The sequence below is a fragment of the Geotrypetes seraphini genome, chromosome 16 (assembly GCF_902459505.1).
Source record: "Geotrypetes seraphini chromosome 16, aGeoSer1.1, whole genome shotgun sequence".
In the NCBI taxonomy this organism is placed as follows: domain Eukaryota; kingdom Metazoa; phylum Chordata; class Amphibia; order Gymnophiona; family Dermophiidae; genus Geotrypetes; species Geotrypetes seraphini.
The window spans coordinates 33741956-33766450 of record NC_047099.1 but is presented as its reverse complement, the minus strand read 5'-3'; the positions used below and the strand labels follow the sequence as shown (position 1 = coordinate 33766450).

The window sequence follows — 24495 nt, the reverse complement described above, 5'->3', positions numbered from 1 at the left end:
AAAGAATCCCCTTCTTTCCAACAGTTCTGCCACCGTCAGAAGCAGCGCTGGAACGCCTCCTTTGTTCGCAACTGGTCCGTCGCATTCTTCCTGACATCTTCTCTTGACTGAAATCTGGTCCCTTTCAGGGGCATTTTCAGCTTGGGGAACGTCACAAGGGAGCCATGTCGGGAGAGCAGGGAGCCTGACAAACCACAGGTGTGTTGTGTTTGGCCCGGAAACTCCGTATCAACTGTGAAGAATGGGCAGGTGCGTGATCGTGATGGAGCTGCCAAGTGCCCGCTGCCCACAGGTCTGGCCATTTGCGACTCACAGTATTATGAAGGCGATGCAGAACCTCTTGGTAGTACCCCTTGGTGATTCGACGATCCTGCATCTCCAGGGTCCTCACTCGGTCAATGACGATCTCATTTCTGGATGTTGAGGGCCTACCAGAAGGTGCTTCACTCTCCACTGATGTGCGGCCATCTCTGAAGCGGTTGTACCACTCCTTTATCTGTGTGGTGCCCATTGCCTCGTCCCCGAAGGCCCGTTGAATCTTGCGGATCGTTTCCACTCGGGAATCGCCAAGCTTTACACAAAACTGAATGCAGTAGCGTTGTTCAACTTTTTCTGTCATTTTGTCAAAAATGAAAATCGGACGGCGCTCACTTCCACGTCCTCACTTATTGGCGGTATGTGGGCGACTGACAGCTTCTGTAGGAAGTGAAAAAAATTCACGCATGCGCATTTGGGTCGCTTACATACGTGCACCAAGCCACGCTTCCCTAGCTTTATTTGTTTACACAAGAAAAATGAAGGTCTGATACTTTTTGAACAGCCCTCGTATACGTCAAATGTTGTTGGAGGGGGGAGGGTTGGAATGAGCACACACTCTTGGCTGAGGGCATTAGGTTTGAAGCAAGGATAGTCGGTCAGTAGCGGTGATAGCCATGGTATTTAATCCTGATTGGATTTACATCATGTCATGTACTCAATAGCATCGAGGCCAGGTCCATGAGTTTAGGTCAATGGCTATAGAAGGAGAAGGAATGTGCATCAGTGGTGCTATATATCTATAGAGACTCCAGCGTTGGAGGAATATTCATATAACTGGGGAACATGTAGAGGATCACAAGGTGCGGACCTGCTACTGTCCTCAGCAACTGAATGATCAACCAGAGCTTCATCATGGTCTACCGTTAGGGTTGATCCAGTCTCGGGTCTGCCCCATTGCATTCAGGAATTTGCACTCTTGCATTTTTTTTAAGGAAATCAAAACTATAAGGTCCCGCTCGCAAAGGCGTAAACCATGAACTAGATCAAGCCTGTCAGGTGATGTTCAGGCCTGTCGGCAACTTTATCTGCTATCAGATATAACATGACCCCCTTAAGCAGGTCACCCAGTCAGACTGAGCTAAGCTTACATATTTCTCCATTGCATGCTGGGACTTGTAGTTCTGGTTTCTCACAGAAAAGCAAGAACTACTATTCCATAGATGCAATATAGGTAAAACTAGGCTTGGTTCACCCATCCCAACTGACTTGAAATTATCTGATCTTATTCCCTCCTCCTTATTCCCTCCAGCACGCAAAATAACACCCTCCAGAAGCTATTGAGAGCATCACCCTGCTGCATGCTGCTTGATTTCTGTGTCCTCTAGGACTGGATTGAGATAGGCCTGGTCTTATCTTTTCTTCCCCCACCTCATGCTGGAACTTGTAGTTCTTGCAATTTCTCAAGGAAAATTAGAAATACATCTCCACGCAGGGGTAAGAGGAGAGGGAGACCTTTGGGCCAGTCCTGGTTTTCAGATAACATTTCAAAGCAGTGTAGTATCTGTAGAACCCACATCCCCGTAGCCCCCCCCCCCCAGGGCCTACCTCAAAGTCCATAGCGGTCCAGTAGGGGCCCTACAGGCAGGAGTGATACCCACTCTTCCTGCTCATCGCAGGTCTGGCCTCAAAATGGCCGCCGCTACCTCTAGCTACACCTGGGATAAGCCCGTGCCTCTGCTTTGTGAATGAATGCTCCCCTTACAATTATGCACTAAACCATTTTAGCATGTAACTGCGGAACAGTGGTAAGATACACTATTACCGTTTATAAATTGAAGTGCCCAAATGGCATTGTAAATTTAGGCCTCCTGTTAAAAAAAAAAATGAGGGCTTAATGCGCGAAGCAGCCACTGTAAGCAGTACTGCATTGCACGCTAATTCACGTTAGTTGCATAACCTGTTTTGGGGTGAAAAATGGGAACCGATAACCAAATTCTATAAAAGATGCCTAGACTGGGGCTTAATTTGCACTGATAACAAGCAATTAGCACCTCATAATTGGCTTAAATTAAAATAAACTGGACGGTAGGCACCTAACTCAAAAGGCTTAGTCCAAGGCACCTACTAGAAAGTAGACATGGTTGGGGTGGGTCATGGGCATATTTTGTTTGTAGGCATCTAATTTAAATGCCGGTATTTAGGCCACGAAAACCATGGCATAAATAGGTCACGCCTAAGTAGAGTTGCCCGATTTTACATTCGTAAAATCCAGACCCCCTAGTTCCGTCCCCAGGCCTGACCATCTCCGCCCCATTACGCCCCCAACCCTTCCCCTAATCCCGCCCTAGTCACGCCCCCTGCTGCTTGCTCTGGTCGGGCGGGAGGGCATCCGCGCATGCCCTCTTACCCCTGGACATGTCCCATCCCCTGGCCTCGTCTCCACCCCCCCACCACCCCCGCTGTTTCTCTGATCCCCCCTGCCGCAGGCGCCCCCCCTTTCCCCTTACCTCTAGTTGTTCACTGCCGCGGCACCTGGAAGTGACATCGGCGGGAGAGACGATGCAGTCGCGAGGAGCACGTTAAAGCTGTCGCCGATGGCGGTGAACAACTAGAGTGCAGGCGGAGGGAAGGGAGGCACGCTTGTGGCGAGGGGAGGAGTGGGAAGAGGCGGGACATAGAGAAGGAGGAGGGGTGCCGGCACCCCCACCAACATGGCGCCCGGGGCAGAACTCCCCCCCTTTTTTATGCCACTGTCTGGAATGAATGCTAATAAGCTTTCCCTATCCTGTTTTATTCTTATTCTGAACCGCTTGAAATTAAAAATATGTTAAGTGGTGTATCACATTTGTTTTAAAACGTCAAGTCTTCAACACAATGACAACTCAACTGTTTTCAACATACCTATCATTGACTTAATGGCCTTATGACCAATAGTAGATGTGTCCATTAAACATATGACCAAAAGGTGCTGTGATCAAAAACCCTATGATCAAAGACCCTGTCCTGTGGTCGAGTAAGAATGTCTTGTGATCAATCGTCTGTACACCATCTGTAACAACGGTCTCAAACTTGCGGCCCGGGGGGGCCACATGCGGCCCACTAGGTACTATTTTGAGGCCCTCGGTATGCTTATAATAATCACAAAAGTAAAAATAAAACAGTTTCTTGATCACATGTCTCTTTAGCTATAAATTACAATATTATTATTAAGACTTAGCCAAAAGGAAAGATTTATAAACCATAAAGAGTTTTACCCCATGCAAAATTGTCATTTCTTTAACAAGACATTAACTATTTTTTTTCTGAGGCCCTCCAAATACCTACAAATCCAAAATGTGACCCTACAAAGGGTTTGAGTTAGAGACCCCTGATCTGTAACTACACTTCGCGCTCGGGAAAGTATTTTTTGTGCGTTAACAGTAAGGGAAGACATTGTGAACATTCCCGACAGTTAATGCACAGACCTAGCACGTACGGTCCGGCAACTGGAGCAGTTACCACACTCTTTCCCGGATTCCATATGTGGCGCAGGGATTTCAGCACTGGAATTTCTGTACGCAAATTCATCGGAAGACAGCCAATGAACTGCACTCAACTGGTGCCAACGATCAATTGTCGCAGTTAGCTGGCAAAAATTGAAATTTGGGCGCGCATCTCTCCGTGCCCTTTTCTACGCGCCCATGCGCCTATTCCCTAGTAAGTAAATCAAAAGAGGGCGTGGCCAGAGGACTGGCAGGGATGTTCCAAAAGTTGCATGTTGGGTTAAAGGATAGTCCAATTTCTACGCCAAAATGCCTTGAGTTAGGAGACAACGTTTACACCAGATTTCTCTCTTTAAGCTAAATATTATATTTAGATGAATGGATATTTATATTTCCGTTAACCCTGTTTTGTTTGGATTATTATAATTGTGGGTTGGATTTTGATTAAAAAGATCCGTCTTCTCTATGTTTGACTTTCAATTAAGCCACTTAGTACAAAATAAGTGCATGTCTAAAATGTGTCAACCGCTTTGATTGTAACCACACAGAAAAAGTGGTATATCAAGTCCTTAACCCTTTACAATCAAGCTATTGTGACATCATTGATGAGGTTGACACTTATTGGTGGAATGAGGCATTATGACATCACGATCTCAGCTCTGGTTATCAGAGGCTGAAACTCTTCATACTAAGGGGGGGGGGGAAAGTTAGCAATATAGGCCACTGGGAGTGGAGGTGTGGTCCAGTGGTCAGAGAAGTTGCCTCCACACACTGAGGTTGTGAGTTTGATTCTCACTGCAGCTCCTTGTGACTCCGGGCAAGTCGCTTGACACTTCATTGGCCCAGGTACAAAACACGTCTAAAATAGGTAAACCGCTCTGATGGCCACTACACAGAAAAAAACGGTCCATCCCCTTTATCTTTATTGCCAATTAAGAGGTGTTGATAGGGTTGCCAGATTTTGCATACGTAAAATCTGGACACATAGACCCGCCTCCAGGCCCGCCCCGTTCTATCCGTCCCACACCGCACCCCAGCCTTGCCCCTAGCCCTGTCCCCTCGGCCTGCTGGTCAGTCCGGAGGGGCATCTGCACTTGTGCCTAAGGTGCCAAATACCCGGCCTGACACCCTTCTTCCCTCCCCCAATACATTCGCCAGTTCTTATACCCACCCTGAAGACAGGAGTGCCACACTGGAATCTTCCTGTGTTATTAGACATAACCTGAAAACCAGCTTGGTTTGCGGACCTTCAGAATTGAAGTATGATGATGCCCTCATGTTCTGACCCAACCAAAGACTAGAGCTTCAGGAGGCATTTGGGGGGGGGGGGGGGAAGAGAGCAAAGCCTGGCCTGGCACAGTTTCACTTTCCAGTTGGGCTAAGCATAGGGTTACCCTATGGCTCCAGAAAAAGGAGCCACTCGAAAACTCCAAAAATATTCTGCCAGAGGAACTTATAAAGATACAAACAAAAAGGCAGTACAGTTAATAGATTCTCAGAGAGGTGTTATGGCCAACCCTGGAGAAAAAAAATAGGAATGCCTTATAACCCAAATAGGCATATAATTAGTGATAAGGGGATATCCTCAGTGTGAGGGATTAGCGAGGGGAGGAGAACCTCCAGCGCTTAATACAACGAAGCGGCGGCAGGAAGCCACCACCTGCACACCATCACTGGATATCACCCATGTGCTTAACCAAATTAAGTTAAATGATCAAAATTATACAGTGAATCAAAGGTGAAACACACACAACAGGGAGGCCAAAACACCACTCTGAGAAACCCCTCCCAGCCAACTCCACAAAAAGTAAAACTTAGCTTGAATTGAATAAAAATATATGTCCTTCCGATGTCAGCAGGTCCAAAAAGTTGAATTAAAGACCTTATTCTCTGAGCTGGGTTCTACCAAGCCTGGTTTCGGAGGCAGAAAGTCCCTTCATCAGGAACCCATTCAATATGAAAAGCTGAAGACCTCAGAGTCATGAAGGAGAATCAATCCAAGCTGGCTGGAGGAGAGGCGGAGATTCTCCCTGTCCGACACAGCTTTTGAAAACCCAGGTAAAGTGCCGGGTTTTGAAAAGCCGTCTGGGGAAATCCGGACGTCTAGTAACCCTAGATTAAGACATCCGGGTTTTACTTCAATTGAAATCAAGGACGTAATTGAGACATCCGGGCTTAACTTCCACTGAAAACAATGGAAGTAAAATCTGGATGTCTCATTCCAGCCTCCTTTCTCTGGAGCCATATGGTAACCCTAGTTAAGCAGGGTGGAGTTTGGGCTATGGCGTCACCTGGCCTTCTGCCACCTGGCTGAATCCTATTAAGTAACAGGCACTGAAACTCTAAGACAGACAGTGCTACAAGGGTTAAACCCATGTTACAAATGTTCTTACTACAAATGTTCTCCCCACAAGGAAAATTAAAATAGCATTTACATATACATATATGTAAATAATTTTCTTTCTAGGTCACTTGATGAGTACAGGCCTCAAGCATTGCTATAGAAACGAGAAGACTAATTAATTTGGTGCGGATGAAGTGCATTAATTAAACGAAACAGAACTCTAATGAATCTTTTTCTCAGAGGCCCTGCCACTCGATTTTTTGGGCCATCTGCCCCTGGCTCTTTTCATTTAGCGAAGGTCAGCTCCCGACCCTAGGGGCAGTTTGTACTGCCAGTTAGTCATGCCTTTCGCCCGGGGTGGAGGCCTTGGTACACCCAGCCCTTTATTGCAACTAGGTTATTGCTGTTGGCATTTAACTAAAGCCAACTGAAGTGAGGCACGGTGGGGGAGGTGTGAATAGAAGTCACAAAATCATCGAGGGAGCCGATGATTAGAGTGGAAGCCCAAGGAGATAAAGTGACTCGCCCAAGGTCAAACAAAGTGAGAGGCTTGGAACTAGGGTTCATAGACAGGGATCTAAAATGGCGTACTCTAAGATCATACATACCCAAGTCAGTGACAGAGTCGTCAATTGGACTGGAGACAAAGGGAGATAAGGAGACCCTCCCCCCCCAATTCAGTACATGGCAGGCAAATTTAGGCATTCTTTACAGCAGGGGTCCCCAACCACCAGGCCACGACCAGTACCGGGCCACGGGCTATGCCAAACTGAGCCACACAGAAATTTGCATTTTATTTACATTCCAGGCAGTCCCTGGGTTTTGATTGGCTCCCTTCTCTCAGCTGCACTTCTCTTCACAAAGCTGAGAGCAAGCAGCTCCTACATGCTGCCGGCGGTTGACCTGGAAACTTTCCCTCTAGGCTTCCAGGTCAGCTGCTGGTCATGTGTAGGAACCGTGGCTGAGGTTTTGTGAAAAGAAATGCAGCTGGGAGGAGGGAGTCGGCCACAACAGATAAACACCTACGGGAGGGAGGCATGAACTTGGGACACAAAATAGAGGGAAGGACGAAGAAGGGCATGCCGGGACATGAGAAAGAGGAGGCGCATTGGGACTCAGAAGGAAGGGAGGAAGCACAAATTTTAGACAAAGGATGGAAAGAAGGAAGGAAGGAGGGAGGGAGCATGAACTTGGGACACAGCATGCAGGGAGGGAAGAAAGGGAGCATGAACTTGGAGCATAGGATGCAAGAATGGAGTGAGTGAGGGAAATAGATGTTGAGATGGGGGAGGGAATAGAAAGGGAGAACTGTTGGGCATGGGGGTCTGAGATGGTGCATATGGGGAAATGAAAAAAGAGGAGAATTGTTGGGCATAGAGATGGGACCGTCTAGTTCAGACATGGGCAACTCCGGTCCTCGAGGGCCGGAATCCATTCAGGTTTTCAGGATTTCCCCAATGAATATGCATGAGATCTATTTGCATGCACTGCTTTCGATGCGTCTTCATTGGGGAAATCCTGAACACCCGATTGGATTCCGGCCCTCAAGGACCGGAGTTGCCCGTGTCTGGTCTAGTTGCAGGGAAACATGATCAGGGCTCCCACTTACTCTGTATTATGGTGAGTTGTATTAATGTGGAGGGGCATAATAAAAAGAAACGTCTAAATTTGTTTAGGGCCTAGGGCTCTAGTTGCACAAGATTGGCAGCGTCCAAAGTCCATTCTTGAAAAATACGTCCAAAATATATATTTTTTTGAGAATCATGTATCTGTACGTCCAGCCATTTGATCGTCCAGACTGCAAGGTCGTCTATCTTTTTACCACATTCTTGTCCCCCAAAACTGTCCAAATCCCAAATACCTAGAGCAAGACCTTTTGGATGTGGGAGGGGCCAGTAAAGTGATGGACTGAACACCCAAACATGGCAACAGAGTAGTGGCGTCCCTTATAGTGTACTGCTGTGAACTTCACAAAAAGGGTGCCACGTAACATCTCACCACCACTCCCTTGCAGTTCATTGTGAGCCCTCCAAAACCCACGATACCCACCTGTCTATAACCCCAATAGCCCTTATGGCTGCAGGTGGTACCTATATGGCAATACAGTAGGGTTTGGGGTGGGGGGGGGTGTTTGGTGAGCTCTCATTTTCCACTATTAATGTCATGGTTAGAGTGGATTATGGGCCTGGGTCCTCCTCTCTATGGTTCACTAGCCCACCCCCCCCAGGCTACTTAAGCGACCTCTGTGCAGCTCTATTAGAATATGCCAGGGGATGATGTTCCGGAGATAGGTATGTACGTTTTTAGTCTGATTTTTGTGGGGGGTGCAATGGGGGTCAGTGAACACAGGGGGAGTGTGTGTGGGGGTCTTTACCTGGTCTCTGAAGTGATTATCTGGTCACTTTGGATACCTTTTGGGCACTTATACCCAATTTTAGATCGCCTAAGTCACAACTTATAAGTTCTTTCCAGGAAGTCTCGTCAAACCTTCGATTATCGCTGCAAGAGGACTAAGTCCTCCCGCCCTAACCACAACTCCAGAAACGCCCCTTTGAGCTCTGGGTGCACAGTGGGGTTCCGAGACCTAAGTAGCCTCTGAATATGTCCAAAAAGTTGTTTTGATTATCGGCACATGGACGACCTGTCTTTTCCGTTGTCCAAGTGCTGACTTGGGCAGGCTTCTGGACGTATTTCACTTTCAATTATGGAGCCCCATATTGTATATATTGCAATGTATTAATAATAGAAATAAAGTGCATAATATAAAATATAATAATTGCATTTACATTATATATATATATGTTTAAATGATTTTTATTATTCCAGCAGTAGTACCATTCAGGAAATAACATTTTCAACAATATAATCAGTTCCCCTCCCATCCCCCCCCCCTCCCCAAGAATCCATGGCCAGTCCAACAGCTGAGAGTGGGAATAAAATCTTAAAGATTCAAAAGTCTACTGCGAGCAGGCGGTGTGAGGTTCTGCCAGAAGTGCTCCCACACCTGACAAAATTTGCGACCCGGGCCAAGAGTCAAGTCTCCCACCATGCGTCTCTCCAGTGTTGCGTGCACTATCATTAGGGATCCCCATGGTGCATATGATGGGGGATCACGGGAGAGCCGGTTGGTGAGGATGGCTTTTTTTCCCCATCAAAAGGGCTCTGGAGATAAATGCTGACATTCCCCTGGGTTTGGGCGAGGCTATATTATAAACTCCAAATAACGCCCTCGGTTGCGGAAGCCATCGCCTTCCCCAAAGCGATGTAGTATATAGGCCCAGATGTCTCCAAAACTGTTGGATTGCGGGGCAGGCCCAAAACATGTGACTCAAAGATGCGTGAGCCTGATTGCATTTCGGGCAAGAATGCGACGCAGTAATCCCCATCCGGGCTGCACGTTCCGGTGGAATGTAAAGTCTAAGAACAATTTTCTATTGCATTTCCCAGTGAGTAATATTGGGTGACACCTACTGAATGTTCTTCAGGACCCGTTGTAACTGTTGAGCAGTCAACTGGCAATGCAAGTTTACATTATATACATATATATATATAATTAAGTTATATATTATGCACTTTATTGGTTATGCACTTGAAGCCTTCCCCCTCTCCCCCCCACCAACTGTGGGCATGAGGACTTACCAGCTAATACTTGCGTAAATCCTGGTGTGCAAGTGGACATGTAACCATGTCATTCTATACTGCACCTACATTTTTGGAACGCCCTGACCCATCCATGCCCCTCCCACGACCACGTCCCCTTTTGGGTTGCATGCACGTCTCTTTGGGCACGCAGCGTAATAGACTAGCACAAAGGTAGCTGCACACACATTGTCGTAGCGAGGGTAGGAGGCACTCGGGGGGGCGACGCCCTCCTTTCTGTACCCTTTGCTACTTTTGTGCCTCCACATCACACTTGCGCCCTCTCTTCCCACCCCCGAAGCTCTTTAAATCACGAGCAGCTCCTCTGGCCTGCTGCTTGCGCTGGCATTCCCTTCGATGCTACTTCCTGTCCCCGCGATCCGGAAGTGTTTACGGAGGGAACCAGGCCAGCGCAAACAGCAGACTAGAGTACAGTAAATCCCCCGCAAATTTGCAGTTTGCGAATCGTGGACTCAGTCATTCGCGCTATTTTCCGACCGCCTCTTCCGGGAACTAAAGTCAGGCTACGCCAATCAGTAGCTGCTCTGACGTGCCAGATAGCATGTCAAAGCAGCTCCTGATTGGTGCAGCCTGACTTTAGTTCCCGGAAGTGGCGGTCGCAAAATACTAAGAATGATCCCGCAGGTCATCAGCTGTTTTTTTTCAGCACCCGCTGCTGCCGCCCCTGCAGCCCTCTCATGCCTCTGATCCGCTCCTAAACCGCATTTGCGTTTTTTTCAAAATTTGCAGGTGCTCCTGGAATGGAGCCCCCGCAAATTTGGGGGGAGTACTGTAGTTGCTCACACTGGCAAAGATTTTAAAGAGGTATGGAGGGGCAGGGAAGGGAGTGCGCAAGCAAGGTATGGCAGGATGGAGAAGTGCTGGCACCCCAACAAAGATGGCGCCTCGGGTGGACTTCCCCCACCTCTCACCCCCTTTATTATGCCACTGTGCACACGCAAAGCCTGATTAGTGCCAATCGAGTCCAATTAATGTGAATAATGGGTTGTTAGCACCCAACTGACCAGTTTGCGCTCTCATCTGGGCTCCGTGGCCAATTCCGGCACCAAACTTTGAGCAGCCTATATAAACTCCAGTGGGACAGAGTCAGTGACAGACCTAGTGAGACTTGAGGAAATTAGCTGGGTGCGTTTCATCTCCTCTGTTCCAGGCCTGCACCGGGATACCGCCCAGAAGCAATGGACGGAGATGCCCGGAAAGCAACTCTCAGACGGCAAAGAACACCCACACGAGAGTGTAGCAAGAGAATGCCCCTGCTTCCTCAGGCTTTTCTTCGCCCCTCCCAGTATCACTGGTGGCGCAAGGTCTTATCCCTGTATCTTAACTGAGGAAGAATGCTATCCCAAGAAAAATGGCCCAGGGTGGGGGGGAAGGAAGAGCGTGCAAGAATACAGCTTGCTACCCCTTTATTTACACCGGGCTTTTTATTTTATTTTCTTGGAGAGGAAGAGGGAGAAGAAGGTGGACATCTTGGAAAGTAGTAGCATCGCTCCGAAGCAGGGGTCTCCGGCCCTGACCTTGAGGCACACCCAGCCAGTTGGGTATGCCACTCTGTCTCATGCATGCTCAATTTGGATATCCTGAAACCCCAATTGACTGGGCGTGTCCCAAGTCAGGGAAGAGGATGGGATTTGATGTACCACCTTTCTATGGTTACAAATCAAAGCAGTTGATATATTATATACAGGTATGTTACAGTCAAAGCTGTTTTCCATAGCACTTAATTTGCAGCTGGGACAATAGAGGTATAAATGACCTTCCCAAAGTCACACTACAATGGGAATTAAACCCACTTCCCCTGGTTTCCATGCCACAGCACGAATTACTAGACTACTCCTCCACTTGGGAACAGGTGTCATTGTTCGAAGGCGCCTCGGTTACCTCTACACACCTGAAGTCTTGAGGGTCATTGTAAATGGAGAATAGTCATAAACAGCTGACACTCAGCTGTCCCGTGAGACATGACAAGCATCTGGGCCTTCGTACAGAATGAGCGCAAGGTGGTGGGCGGTGATTTCACTGCCCACATTATAAAAGTTCCCTGAGCAGCTGGCCGTGGCATCTCTGCCTCCTGTTCTCCATCCATAATCTGCTGCCCTCCCCCACCCCCCTGCTGTCTGAATAAGTCCAGGCCGTCGAAAGACAGATGAAACAGTCAAAAAGTATCTGCACCCATCTGTCAAGCTCTTCAGTCCTAGAGGTGACAGATTCTCTATCCCTGAATCCATCGCAAGCCCTCCAGTCCCAGAGGTGACAAGCTCGGTGTCCCTGCAACCGTCACCTTGAAGTGACAGACTTTGTATCCCTGCACCTATCCTCTGAGCTCTCCCGTCCTTGAGGGGACAAGTCTCTGTATCCCCACATCTGTCTCCTGAGTCCTTCAGTCGGGAGGGCATCTGCGGGGTGTCAGGTCAAAAGCGCGCTGGGACAAAGGCGCGTCCAGACAATTGAGCGCAGCGTGGAGGCGCGCGCCGCTCAAAATTACTGTTTTTAGGGCTTCGACGGGGGGGCATGGGGGGAACCCCCCCACTTTACTTAATAGACATCGCGCCGCGTTGTGGGGGTGTTCTGGGTGGTGTGGGGGGTTGTAACCCCCCATATTTTACAGAAAACTTAACTTTTTCCCTGTTTTTAGGGAAAAAGTTAAGTTTACAGTAAAATGTGGAGGGTTACAACCCCCCAAACCCCCCATAACGCCAGCGCGATGTCTATTAAGTAAACTGGGGGGGGGGTTCCCCAACAAAACCCCCCGTCGGAGCCCCTAAAAACTGTAATATTCTTCGGCGCGCGCCTCCATCTTGCGCTCAGTTGTCGGCGCGCGCCGTTGTCTATGAACCCATCTGCGGATGCTCAGATGTGACGCGGTGACATCGCGAGCACGCATGTGACCTCATCACGCCACACCTGCCCAGGCGCCGATGCCCTCCCGACGTGGCTTTGAGCACGAGGTTGAGGGGGCAGGGCTGGGTGGGTTTTACTGCCGTAACCTCCGGTCACCCCACCCATATCTGTTTCCTGAGTCTCCCGGTCCTGGAGGCAACAGGTGACCGTCTGCGCTCTCCTGTCTTTGAGATGACAGTCTCTGGACCTCACTGCCCCATCCCCTGTTTCCGGAGCCCTCCGATCCTAGAGGGGAATTCTCTGCGTCCCTCCACCCATTCCCTGAGCCCTCCTATCCTAGAAGGGACAATCTGTTCAGTTCAAAAGATACGACAACGTCGGTCGATCTCTGGCTGCCATTTTTTTTTTTTTTTTTTTTAATGTTCTACATTCTGAATTTAGCTTTTCTCAGAAACTCTTATGATCTACACAAGCCCGTATGCAGATTCCCTCCCCTCTACCCCCCTCCCCCACCCCTCACATCTGCTGCCCCAGCACAGCTGCTGCCTTCCTCACCTTCAGACTGCTATCACTGCATTTTCTCATCCTCATTAATTTTGTGAGGCAGCACATGGATCTAATTAGCGCTTCTTTTACCCCCTAGGCTGCCATTGTACGTGTGCCCGTTAATTAACAAGCTAACGGAGAGCATCGCCACCTCCAAGCACTAAAATACTGCGCCACCGACGCACTGAATATCTTCGGAACTCACCCTTGAAACTCTCCTCCCACCATCAGGCTGCCTGAGAACCTGACCTCATTTCCCTAACTAAGCTGCCACGTTGTAAAGTTATCCCCGGCCCTCCAGTCCTAGAAGTGACAGTCTCTGTATCCCTGTGGCCATCCCCTGAGCCTCCTGTCCTAGAGGTGACAGGCTCTGTACCTTTGCATCCCATCCTGAGCTCTACAGTCCTAAAGGTGGCAGCCATACAATTGTCGAAGCGACAGATTCAGTATCCCTGTTCTTGTCCCCTAAACAATCTAGTCCCAGGGTGAAAGACTGTATCCACGTACCTGTCCCCTAAAGATGTCAGGCTCTGTATTCCATTATCCATCTCCTGGGCCATCCAGTCCTAGAGATAACAGGCCCCATGTCTGTCCCCTGAGCTATCCGATCCCAGAGGTAACAGGCTCTTAGAGAATGACATGGGGGACAGAATTTGACTCCCTCCCCGGTCCCTGTGATTAACCACGGGAAACCATCTCCATGTCATTCTATAAGGAGAGAGGGAAGAATCAGAGTATGAATGGGCCCAACTACTGACCCTCAAGCCTTGCATTGATGAAGGCTGGTGTAGAAGGACTGAGGTTGAGATAGACACTAAAGGATGACACGGGATGGTTAGAATATAAGACCATAAGCGTTGCCATACTGGGACAGATTGAAGGTCCATCAAACCCAGTTTCCAATAGTGGTCAATTCAGGTCACAAGTACTTGCCAGAAACCCAAAGAGTAGCAATATTGCAGAGCTGAGATTGTGATTTCATAAAGCTTCATTCCACCAAGGCCTAAGAGCCAACCTCATGCACTGGCACCCACTGTCTGGAACTCGTTACCACCCTATATCAGGGCCGAACAAAACTTAGATAAATTCAAAGGAAATCTTAAATTCTTCCTTTTTAAAGACGCATATGGATGCTGAAACGGTTCTGCCGATGCCTTGTTCCTATTCTGATCTCCTTTACCTCCCCTTCTGTTTTTTACCTTTCATGTCCTCCTTTCTTTTAAATTGTAATTCTCCCTTTGTCTGTCCAGTTCATCTTGTACATATTTAGAACGTTTAAATGTTTCCCTCTATTTTATTGGAAAACGCTTAGAAATTATGATTAGCGTTATATCAAAATTTTAATAAACTTGGAAACAATGGCTCCATCATCCTATACTTGGCTCACATAAGAATCAGAGTATGATGGGCCCAGCCACTGACTTTCAAGCCTTGCATTGAAGAATGCTGGTGTAGAAGGACTGAGGTTGAGACAGACACTAAAGTATTATCATTGCAGCCATTCCACGTGCATCCAGACCAAGAGCAAGCCAGCATTAATGCAGGAATGTCTTAAAACACCAACCCCAAATCTTTACAAACAATCCCCCCAACAGTAAATATTTTAAACAAAACTAAGTGTGGTTGCAATATACCCCATCACCACCTGTGTCACCTGAGAGCAGCAGTTTTACAATTAAACATTATAGTATTCAGCCACTGAATGGCGCTCTCCTGACAGTTGATACAGACATTTTAGAGGTATGAACACAAAAGGGAATAGGAAGAGCCAGGGAAGTATCAGAATGGCAGAAGAAATGAGAACAGCATATAACTTAGATGCTAATATTCTCTAGTATCATCAAAAAGCCCCTATTCTTAAAGGAAAAAAAAAGTGGATTTTTAAAATTTTCTTTAATGCAAAAAAATTGAAAATAAGAAAGGTCAGTGTATAAGACAAAAAGATTACACAATGCCAAAAGATTTGCAAGAATACAAGAAGCTGGGGTGTTTGGTTTCTTAGGGTTTTTCCCTCTGAAAAATACAAGATTTTAATTTGTTCTTTTTGTTTTGGGGGTTTCGTTTAAAAAGCAGAGAACAAAAAAAACTGGTTTTAAAACATGCAGAAAAAATACCTTCGTCTTGTGGTGGATTGTTTGATTTCGGTTCTTCGTGTTTTTTTGTGAGCAGACCTAGGGACCAAGAAAAAAAGGAAAATGAAAAAAAAAAAAGGAAAAAAATACGGGAAACGGGGAAGTGGAAAGAGAAAGAGAGAAAAGTGTTCAAAAAGACCATGGTTAAAAAAAACAAAAAACAAAAAAAAGGCAAAAAAAACCCATTTTTTGTCAACAAGAAAACAATACTTTTTTTTTTTTCTTTTCCCCATTTAAAAAAAATGCTTCAGCAAGAAAACTGCAAAAGTAAAACACAAGTCAGACAATGAAAGACAAGAATTTAAAACTGTTCTATGAACGGATCAACCTGTTATAATTTATTCATTCTTTGAGTTCCATTCACCCGAAATTAAAACTCGGGGAGCACTATTTTGATGAAGAAAAACAATCGCGTCCTGGGGTGGTTTTTTTTTTTTTTTTTTAATCCAATTCCTTCTCCCCCTTTCCCCCTTAAAAAAAAATAAATCAGAGACCTTACAATTCTTTTTCAGGCTGGCCCCCTGTTCAAACCTGTCTGTACAAGGGGGCTCCCTTCCTTTATTCCCACCCCTCCGCATTATTACTGGTTTCAATACGCAACCTTGCTGGCCTGATGTTTCTAACACCTGGAACTGATAAGAGAACGTGTTCTGAGCCTGCTCCCACTGATGTTGGCTAGATTTGAAGGCAAGAAGCCAGAAACACTCCCACATACTTCAGGCATTAACCCACTGGTATCAATGGGCCGTATGAATTGAAACAAATTTAAAAAAAAAAAACACAACAGAATTTGAAGTCTTAACAATTTAATTGAACCACTCCACTGGGTACACACTTACAATGATTTGACAGAGGTTAGGAAATAATCATATACACATCAAAATGCAAGAAAAAAAAAAGGCCTCATTAATTGCATACATTGCTTTGACCTCTTAAGACCGGCCCTGTACATTTCCTTCTTAAACTAGACTTGAGCTCTTTGCAAAACTTCTTCGCTCGGCCACAACTCGTACAGCACGGATTTATATCTTTAAATAGAACAATGCTGAAAAAATCATGCGAAGAGGGAAAGGCCAGGAGCCTGAAGATAGGGGCTTGGGAGGGCCCACCTGGTTCTCCTCACACTCGTATCCAGTGAAGATGTGAAGGAACCACACAGCGGCCCTTTAAAATATTTTGGGAGAAATCTATGAAATCTAAAAATAATGAGTAAATTGGCTTCAATTATGAGCTTTAATCTACTATAATAAAACCCTAAGCAAGCATGCGCACTCCTACCTGCGTGATCTGTGATCCGTTTGTCCGTGGCAGGCAGGAGTGCGCGAGGCAGTTGGCGATACAGGTAGGGAACGTTTGTCTTTTTTTTTTCACGTGCTGGCCCTGATCCCGTTATCGACTCTAAGTTGAAGTCCGAGGGGGCAATGAAGAAGGCGGAAAAAAAAGCGGGAGGAGGACACGGCTGAAGCCACCATTCTGGAGTTTTCCGCCGGCTCCCTTCCCCCGTGACAGCGAGGTCCCGGAAAAGAGCCTCCCCTCCGAACAGGCACAGGAAAGGGGGGTGAGAAGGGGGGGGGGGAAGCGAGGAAAGGCTGCCTGATCTCCTTGAATAGCGCGAAGGGGGAGGGAAGCAGGGAAGGAAGGGAGAAGTTAACTCAGCGCCGCCACAGGGTGAGGCTAGGAGAAGGAGCGGATGATCACAGCACGAGGGAGACCGTGCAGAGGGAAATGCAAGGGGGTTGAAAAAGCGAAAGGTGGGATGGGAAGGGGAAGGAAGCCTACAACGAAAATTAAAAAAAAAAAATTTAAACAAAGGCGAACGGAGGCTCTTCTGTAGCTTTAACGGTGATCTCGGTGACGGCTTCAAATTGAGTGGAAAAAACAAACAAACACCGCCTAACAGAGGGAACAAGGGCAGGAGGAAGAGGAGTCTCTAGCACCCGTTAATGTAACGGGCTAAAACACTAGTAAACTCATAATTGAAATAAAACATTAAAGGGGTGACAGGCGTCTATCTTCTTAGACGCGAGTCTGCAAAAGAAAGGCGCTTATCGCGTGGCATCCAGCGGCAGTGAACTTCAAAGTAGGCATATTTAGAAAGCACTTAAAAATCTTCTTGTTTGGGGGGGGTCCGGACGGCTTTTCAAAACCCGGCACTTTTTGTCCGGGTTTTGAAATGCTTCCTTCTAGATCGCGTCGCATCCGCGCAGGTGCGGATTTCCTCCTGACCGATGAGACCAGGCAGCGGGGAGGGGGGGGGGGACTGGGGGTAACAGGGTGGGGATGGGTAGAACTGGCCCGGGTGCAGGTCTAGGGGGTTTGGATTTTACTAATGTAAAAGCTTATTTTACGCTTTGCGTAAACTTTCATTAGATGCATGCTGGTTTTTTTAAACAGACGTACTGTGGTTTGGGGGAGGGGATTCGGAAGAGAAAATGTTGTTACACTATGTGTGAGTATACCTGATTAGAAAGGTAGGTTTTTGTTGTAATCCGCTCCTTCAGCGGGGAAGAAATGTTTAAAATAAATAAAAGATTTAGGGTTCCTTTTATCAAGCCGCGCTGGCGGGTTTAACGCGCATAATACCGCACGCTAAACCGCCGGCCGCGCTAGCCGCTAACCGCCTCCCTCGAGCAGGCAGCAGTTTTTAGGCCAGCGCGGGGGGTTAACGCGTGATGAAACGTTGCGGGCGTTAACCCCGCTAGCGCGGCTCGATAAAAAGGAGAACTTGGGCGCCTATAAGTAGGCCTTTAAACCTTGGCCTACATTACAGGCGGCTGGGTTTTAAGTTCTGTAATAGGTGCCTAAGCGTAATTGACAGGAGACAGGCGCTTATCTTTTTAGACGCCATTCACAGAATTACCCACCTTTGTCCCCTCCATAATGCAGGCGGAATGGGAATACTGGGAGGAAATTAGGCCACCGTGATTTTTTTTTTTTTTTTTTTTCACAAGAAAATCACACATTGGGACTCTTCCAGATGTTTCTCCTCTTGAAGAAAGCAGTATCAATTATGCAATCTATCAAAACTAGCTCTTCAGTGAAACCATAGGTTGAGGCTCTATGTCTTCAACCATGGTGATAACGCAGGGCAATCATTCAAAACAGTTCCACGCAAAATCATTCTACATAAAGTTTGTATAAAGTCATACCACATTACCTGATCTTCCTACAGAATTAAAATCTTTTAGTAATCAGTCATGTAATCTATAAATCATATCTGGGCCATGTTGCCCTTGTGGTCTCCTCTAAGCCACAGCGACTGCAGCAGCATCCTTGGGGCACTATACCAGCAGTGGAGGCCTCCCCTACATTAATGTAAACTCCCTACATTAATGTAAACTCAAAAGAATATAATGACGTTAAGAATATCAGGTTCTTCTAAGAGCTTCTGTGGGTCCTCCCTCCCTCAAGTTAGGACTGAAGAGGTTGGGACATGGTTCTTCTGGATGCTTCTCCTTTTACCGTCCCAGAGCTTGATGTGATGGACAGGGGAGAAGAGACTTGCTCAATGCCTTGAACAAATCTACAGAGGTCAAACCCCATCCTGAATGTAGGCCAGTTACCCGACCTTCATCTGAGACCTTGAAAACTTGAAGCACTTACCCACTAATTCTCTAAGCTTGTGGTCCCCAATTTTGGATGCCGAAAAAATGTACCCCAAGGGGTTGATTCTACAAACAGTGTCCCAATTGTAGGCGGTGGCAGATGTCCTACCTACCTTTGTCTCACCAGTGAATTGGGACACACGTCCAATAATCTCCTCCAACAGCTCATAAAACAAACCACTTTTAAGAAGCGATCTCCCTTCCTGGTGTTTTTTTCTCTCCCCCTTAATTTTAATTTGTTTTAACGATGTAATTGTTAACTTTCCCTCCCTCTCCACCCTCAAACTCGTGTTCATAATCATATTCTGTCTATTTCATGTTTACATTTTCTCCCGCTTACCCCTCTTCTAAAATTTATTTTAATAGTTTTAGCTTTGTAAACCGGCCAGGTACACATTGATGGTCGGCATATTAAAATTTAAATATACTTGGAAAACTTGGATGCATTATGTTGAAGTGGATTGCCGAGTACCCGCCAACATTGACATCATGATAAAATGAAATGCATGAACTGTTAAGCATGGGGATTCCCTCTTTAGGGACCTTAACGATGAGAGGGTGAACTGCCTTTTGAACAATTTAGAAGTTGAAAGACCAATGGAAGGGGGAGGGCTGGGATAGGGAGGGGAGTTGGGAGCTATCTAGAGGAGATAAAAGCTTTGTCACTTATTTCCCTTATGGTACTGTATTGTAAGACATGTATTGTTCAGAAATGTTGGCTGCCGTGTGAAATAATGACATCATAACGATATTGGACCAAATATTCTACGAATTTATGCTCCTGACTTTCAGAGCTCTGCTTATAAATTGGGCTCTTTTGAAAATTTAGGCCTCAGCGCATATATTTTCACTCAACGTTCCACTAAACTCTTAAATTTAGGAGCATAAAAAGTGGGTGGTATTAGAAAACAGAGAAAAAATGAAGGCAGATAAAAACTATATGGCGTCTCTTGACTGCCTAACCATGCCACCAACTATCTCTTCCTTTCTCTTAGAGATCCAATGTACTTCTCTCAAGCTTTCTTGACGTTAGATACATTTTTCATCTCCACCACCTCTACCGGGAGGCCATTTCAAGCATTCACCACCCTTTCCATGAATAAGTATTTTCTGATGTTACTTCAGAATCTATCCCTTTTCAAATTCATCCTATGCCCCCTCATTCCAGAATTTCCTTTCAATTGAGACTCGCCTTGCAGGCACATTCATGCCACGTAGATATTTAAACATCTCTATCATATTTCTTGAGATCTTTAAATTTGTCCTCGTACATCTTATGACATAAGAATATAAGAACTGGGTCAGACCAATGGTCCATCAAGCCCAGTAGCCCGTTCTCACGGTGGCCAATCCAGGTCCAAAACCCAAAGAGTAGCAATATTCCATGCTATCGATACAGGGCAAGGAGTGGCTCCCCCCCCCCCCCATGTCTTTCTCAATAATAGCCTATGGATTTTTCCTCCAGGAAAATGTCCAAACCTTTCTTAGAACCAGCTACGCTATCCGCTCTTACCACAACCTCTGGCAATGCATTCTTAACTATTCTCTGAGTGACGAAGACCACCGACCATTTTAGTAGCCTTCCTGTGGACCGACTCCATCCTGTTTATATCTTTTGAAGGTGCGGTCTTCAGAATTATACACAATAATCTAAATGAGGTGGGGATTTAGAGTAGGGGGGGGGGGAAAGTAAGGACTTAACACTGATTTTCACCATTAGGCTTATAAATCTTGGTAAACAAATAGTAAGCCTAAATTTATGAACTTGGAGGCTTATTGTGTGTCTAAATACCATAGTTTTCTATGGTACTTTGTCTGTCTAAGTGCTTTGAAAATGAGCCCTTTAACTTTTAAGTAGGACTGCAGGAAGCTTACAAATTTTAATGAATCTCGTTAAAAAGGGTTAACGATGCAGCCCTACTTTTCAGCTTAAATTAAGATGGATTTTCAGCTGAAAAATGATGGGGCTCCTTTTACAAAGCCGCGCTAGGACCTTAACGCGTGGAACGGCTTGCGCTAAATTGCCGCGCGTGCTAGCCGCTACCGCCTCCTTTTGAGCAGGCGGTAGATTTTCGGCTAGCGCGCTCTAATCCGGCGCGTGCGTTAAAAACGCCAGCGCACCTTTGTAAAAGGAGCCCTATGCTCCCAAGTAAATAGCGCACAAATTTAGGAAGCTGATTTAAGAACATAAATTTACGGGCTCGACATTTCTGAATACCCGGTCCGTTAGAAACATAGAAACATAGAAAGATGACGGCAGATAAGGGCTACAGCCCATCAAGTCTGCCCACACCATCGACCCTCCCTTTTAAGTCTAATGTCCCATTTAAGTAGAATTGTAAGAATGCCATTCTACTGACCCGCTCTTTCAAGTCTATACCCTAGTGATCCTATCTTTTGGCTGACCCTCGTAGGGATCCTACATAGGTATCCCATTTGTTCTTGAAGTCTGGGACGCTGTGTGCCTCTATCACCTGCATTGGAAGCTTGTTCCAATGCTCAATCATTCTCTCCGTGAAGAAGTACTTCCTGGCATCTCCACGAAACTTCCCTCCCCTGAGTTTGAGCGGATGACCTCTTGTGGTCGAGGGTCCCTTCAGGAGAAAGATATCATCTTCCACCTCAACCCGTCCCGTGATGTACTTAAATGTCTCAATCATGTCTCCCCTCTCCCTACGCTCCTCGAGGGAGTAGAGCTGTAACTTGCTCAGTCTTTCCTCGTACGGGAGACCCGTTGTTAAATAAAGTTCCTTAATTTACATCCATACCTACAGAAGGTTCACACTAACATGTAGACAAGCCCTCAATCGCCTGGTAATTGCTGGTGACTACACATGCACATTCTTACTTGTCTACATAAAGCAGGGGTGTCCAATGTCGGTCCTCGAGGGCCGCAATCCAGTCGGGTTTTCAGGATTTCCCCAATGAATATGCATGAGATCTATTAGCATACAATGAAAGCAGTGCATGCAAATAGACCTCATGTATATTCATTGGGGAAATCCAAAAAATCCGACTGGACTGCGGCCCTCAAGGACCGACATTGGACACCCCTGACATAAAGTCGCCTAGACGCAAGCATGACTTTGTAAACAGACCCCTGAAAGCATGCATTATCTGGGCTCCAGTGACCCGGTGCTACCCCCACACGAATCAATTAGCATGCGGCGATGCAGGACCGGCTTAACCTACGGATCAGGTGAGGCTCCGGCCCAGGCCGCCGCCGCTAAACGGTGCCAAAAGTCTAGGGCCACGACATCGTCAGCCTATAAGTTAAGCAGCTTCTCTCCTCCTCAGTGGCGTACCTAGAGTATGTGACACCCGGGGCCTATCATTTTTTACACCCTCTCTCCCCCCGGCCCATCATTTTTTGACCCCCCCTCCCCCCGCCCTTGGTACGCCACTGCTATGTTTCAAAAAAGGCTAAGAAGCTGGCGGGAGCGGCAAAAGCATCCTTTAAGGAACACCCTCCCGAACTGGCTCTATCCCGCCCCCCTCCGTGACGCCACCGGGCAGCGTTCTCAGCCACTGGTTGACCTTGCCTGGGTCGACCAATGGCTGAGAACGCTGTCCAGTGGCGTCACGAAGGGGGCGGGACAGAGCTCAGTAACAGAGGTTTTGATTCCTTATCCCAGGAAGCCGCCTGATAAGAAAGTAAACATCGATGATATTTTTTTTATAATGACGGCCTTTGATAGATGGAAAATGAAAGAGACTATGTGAACTACGCGGACACTTAGATTGAGCAAGGGAAAATAATTCGGATAAGCAGACAGGTGCCATGCCAAAGAGAACTTTATAAAAAAGACAACTCTATAACCCTTTGCATAAAAATTCAAAATATTTTTTAGCATAATGTACACGCGAAAATGACAAATTTACCATGGGACACCAGCATATATTTTATCTGATCATGCAAGGATGGTGTCACACACATCCGCGCTTGTAGGGGAAGAGGAGAAGAGGTTTGTGCGGGCGGGGCTGGAGGCTGAACTGGGAGAGGGCTGGGCCAGAGCCGAAGGCAGAACTGGACGTGTCCGATGTGGAACGAGGCAGGGCCAGAGGCAGAACAGGGTGGGGTCACGGGTCTGGATTTTTGCGGCCCCAAAAGTGGTAACGCTATGCACAGTTGCCCCATTTTGCAAACCTATGTGTAGGTGCCGTCAATGATGTAAGGAGGCTGCAGTGTTAAAGCACTGTAGTGTCATCTCAAAGGTGGGCAAAGACTACACGGGATTAAGGAGAATGATTCCCTTAAATCATAAATCCCTGGCCAGAATGAACACATCTTGAACCTTTTCCTATCGTGCGTCCCGGATGACGGGACATTCCAAAAATGTCGTTGCCAGCGTATGTCCCATGGCATGGGACATACGGTACACGACAGGAACACAGAATATTTGAATTTACAGACTTATGACTTATTTACGATATGTTTACAATAGCCGTAAATGATAACGGTGAATAATACGAAACTTTGCTAAAATAATTACGATTGGAACCAGCATAACGTAAAATTTATTACACTTCCCCCTCCCCATTCGCGGTTTCGGCACTCACGGTTTCACATAATCGCAATTTTTTTCTGGGGAGGGGGAAAATTTTTAAAAAACATATTTTTGATCTCCCTGCCGCCTTCCCGGCCTTACCTGGTGGTCTAGCGGGCTTTCGGGGCAGGAGCGATCTTCCTACTCGAGACTACGACAGGAACTCCCACAGCCATTTCCACCTGGCGATCTGCACGGGGCAGGAGCGTAGGAAGATCGCCCCAAGACCACCAGGAAAGGCCGGGAAGGCGGCAGGGAGGTGGGGGTGGGTCAGAGCCGGATATTCGCGGTTTTTCGCCATTTGCGGTCCGGCTCTGCCCGTATCCCCCGCGAATAACGAGGGAGAAGTGTACGATAGGAAAAGGTTAAAGCCTATATGTGCCATAATGAACCAGGTGTAAAACGTTGAACTTTATCACCAATCACATGTATTCCTGCCCAGGTCTCACTCAGCTCAAACCCAAGCCACGCCCCATTGGAGTGTCTGGATGTTCACATTTGCAAGGTTCTTTTTTTTTTGTTTTGTTTAAATCTTTATTGATTTTGAAATTTTGACAGTGCAATACAACATGAGCATTATATATAACGCACTTAAAATACACAAAATTAATCCATTACCAATCCTTTTCTCCCTCCCTTCCTCACATAACTATTACACTGCACATGCATATATTATTGCAATATTATAGATAAATAACTTTAGCAATCCCAAATACCTTCCCTCCCCCCCCCTGGATGTGTAAGGAATATGTAAAAAGGGAAATACCTGACATACATTGCAATTCAACATATGCAGTCAATGGGCTCCACACCTTATTGAATATCATACTAGACCCCAAACACTCCGCATTCATTCTCTCATATTTATATGTGGAACAAATATTTGCCCACCAAAATTTGTAATTCAGTCTGTCGTAACTCTAATATTAACAAAATTTTAATATCGCTGTAAATGTACAGTCTCTTCTTCTGTTAACCGCATATGGTAACGCGGTATACAAGAATAAAGTTATTATTATTATTAATAAACTTGATTGGCCAGTGCTGAAAATTGCTGGTTACCTAGCCAGTTTAACGTTT

The 24495-nt window shown here is 46.5% G+C and overlaps 1 protein-coding gene across 1 annotated transcript in view; it reads right to left on the bottom strand.

Annotated features, from left to right (window-relative positions):
• The window catches only part of NLGN2 (neuroligin 2), a 67153-nt gene that overhangs the window by 13476 nt on the left and 29182 nt on the right, over positions 1–24495 (bottom strand). The window contains exon 2 of the mRNA XM_033924964.1: positions 15246–15302. Coding sequence (XP_033780855.1) covers positions 15246–15302 — 57 coding nt within the window. The remainder of the gene's footprint in view (positions 1–15245; positions 15303–24495) is intronic.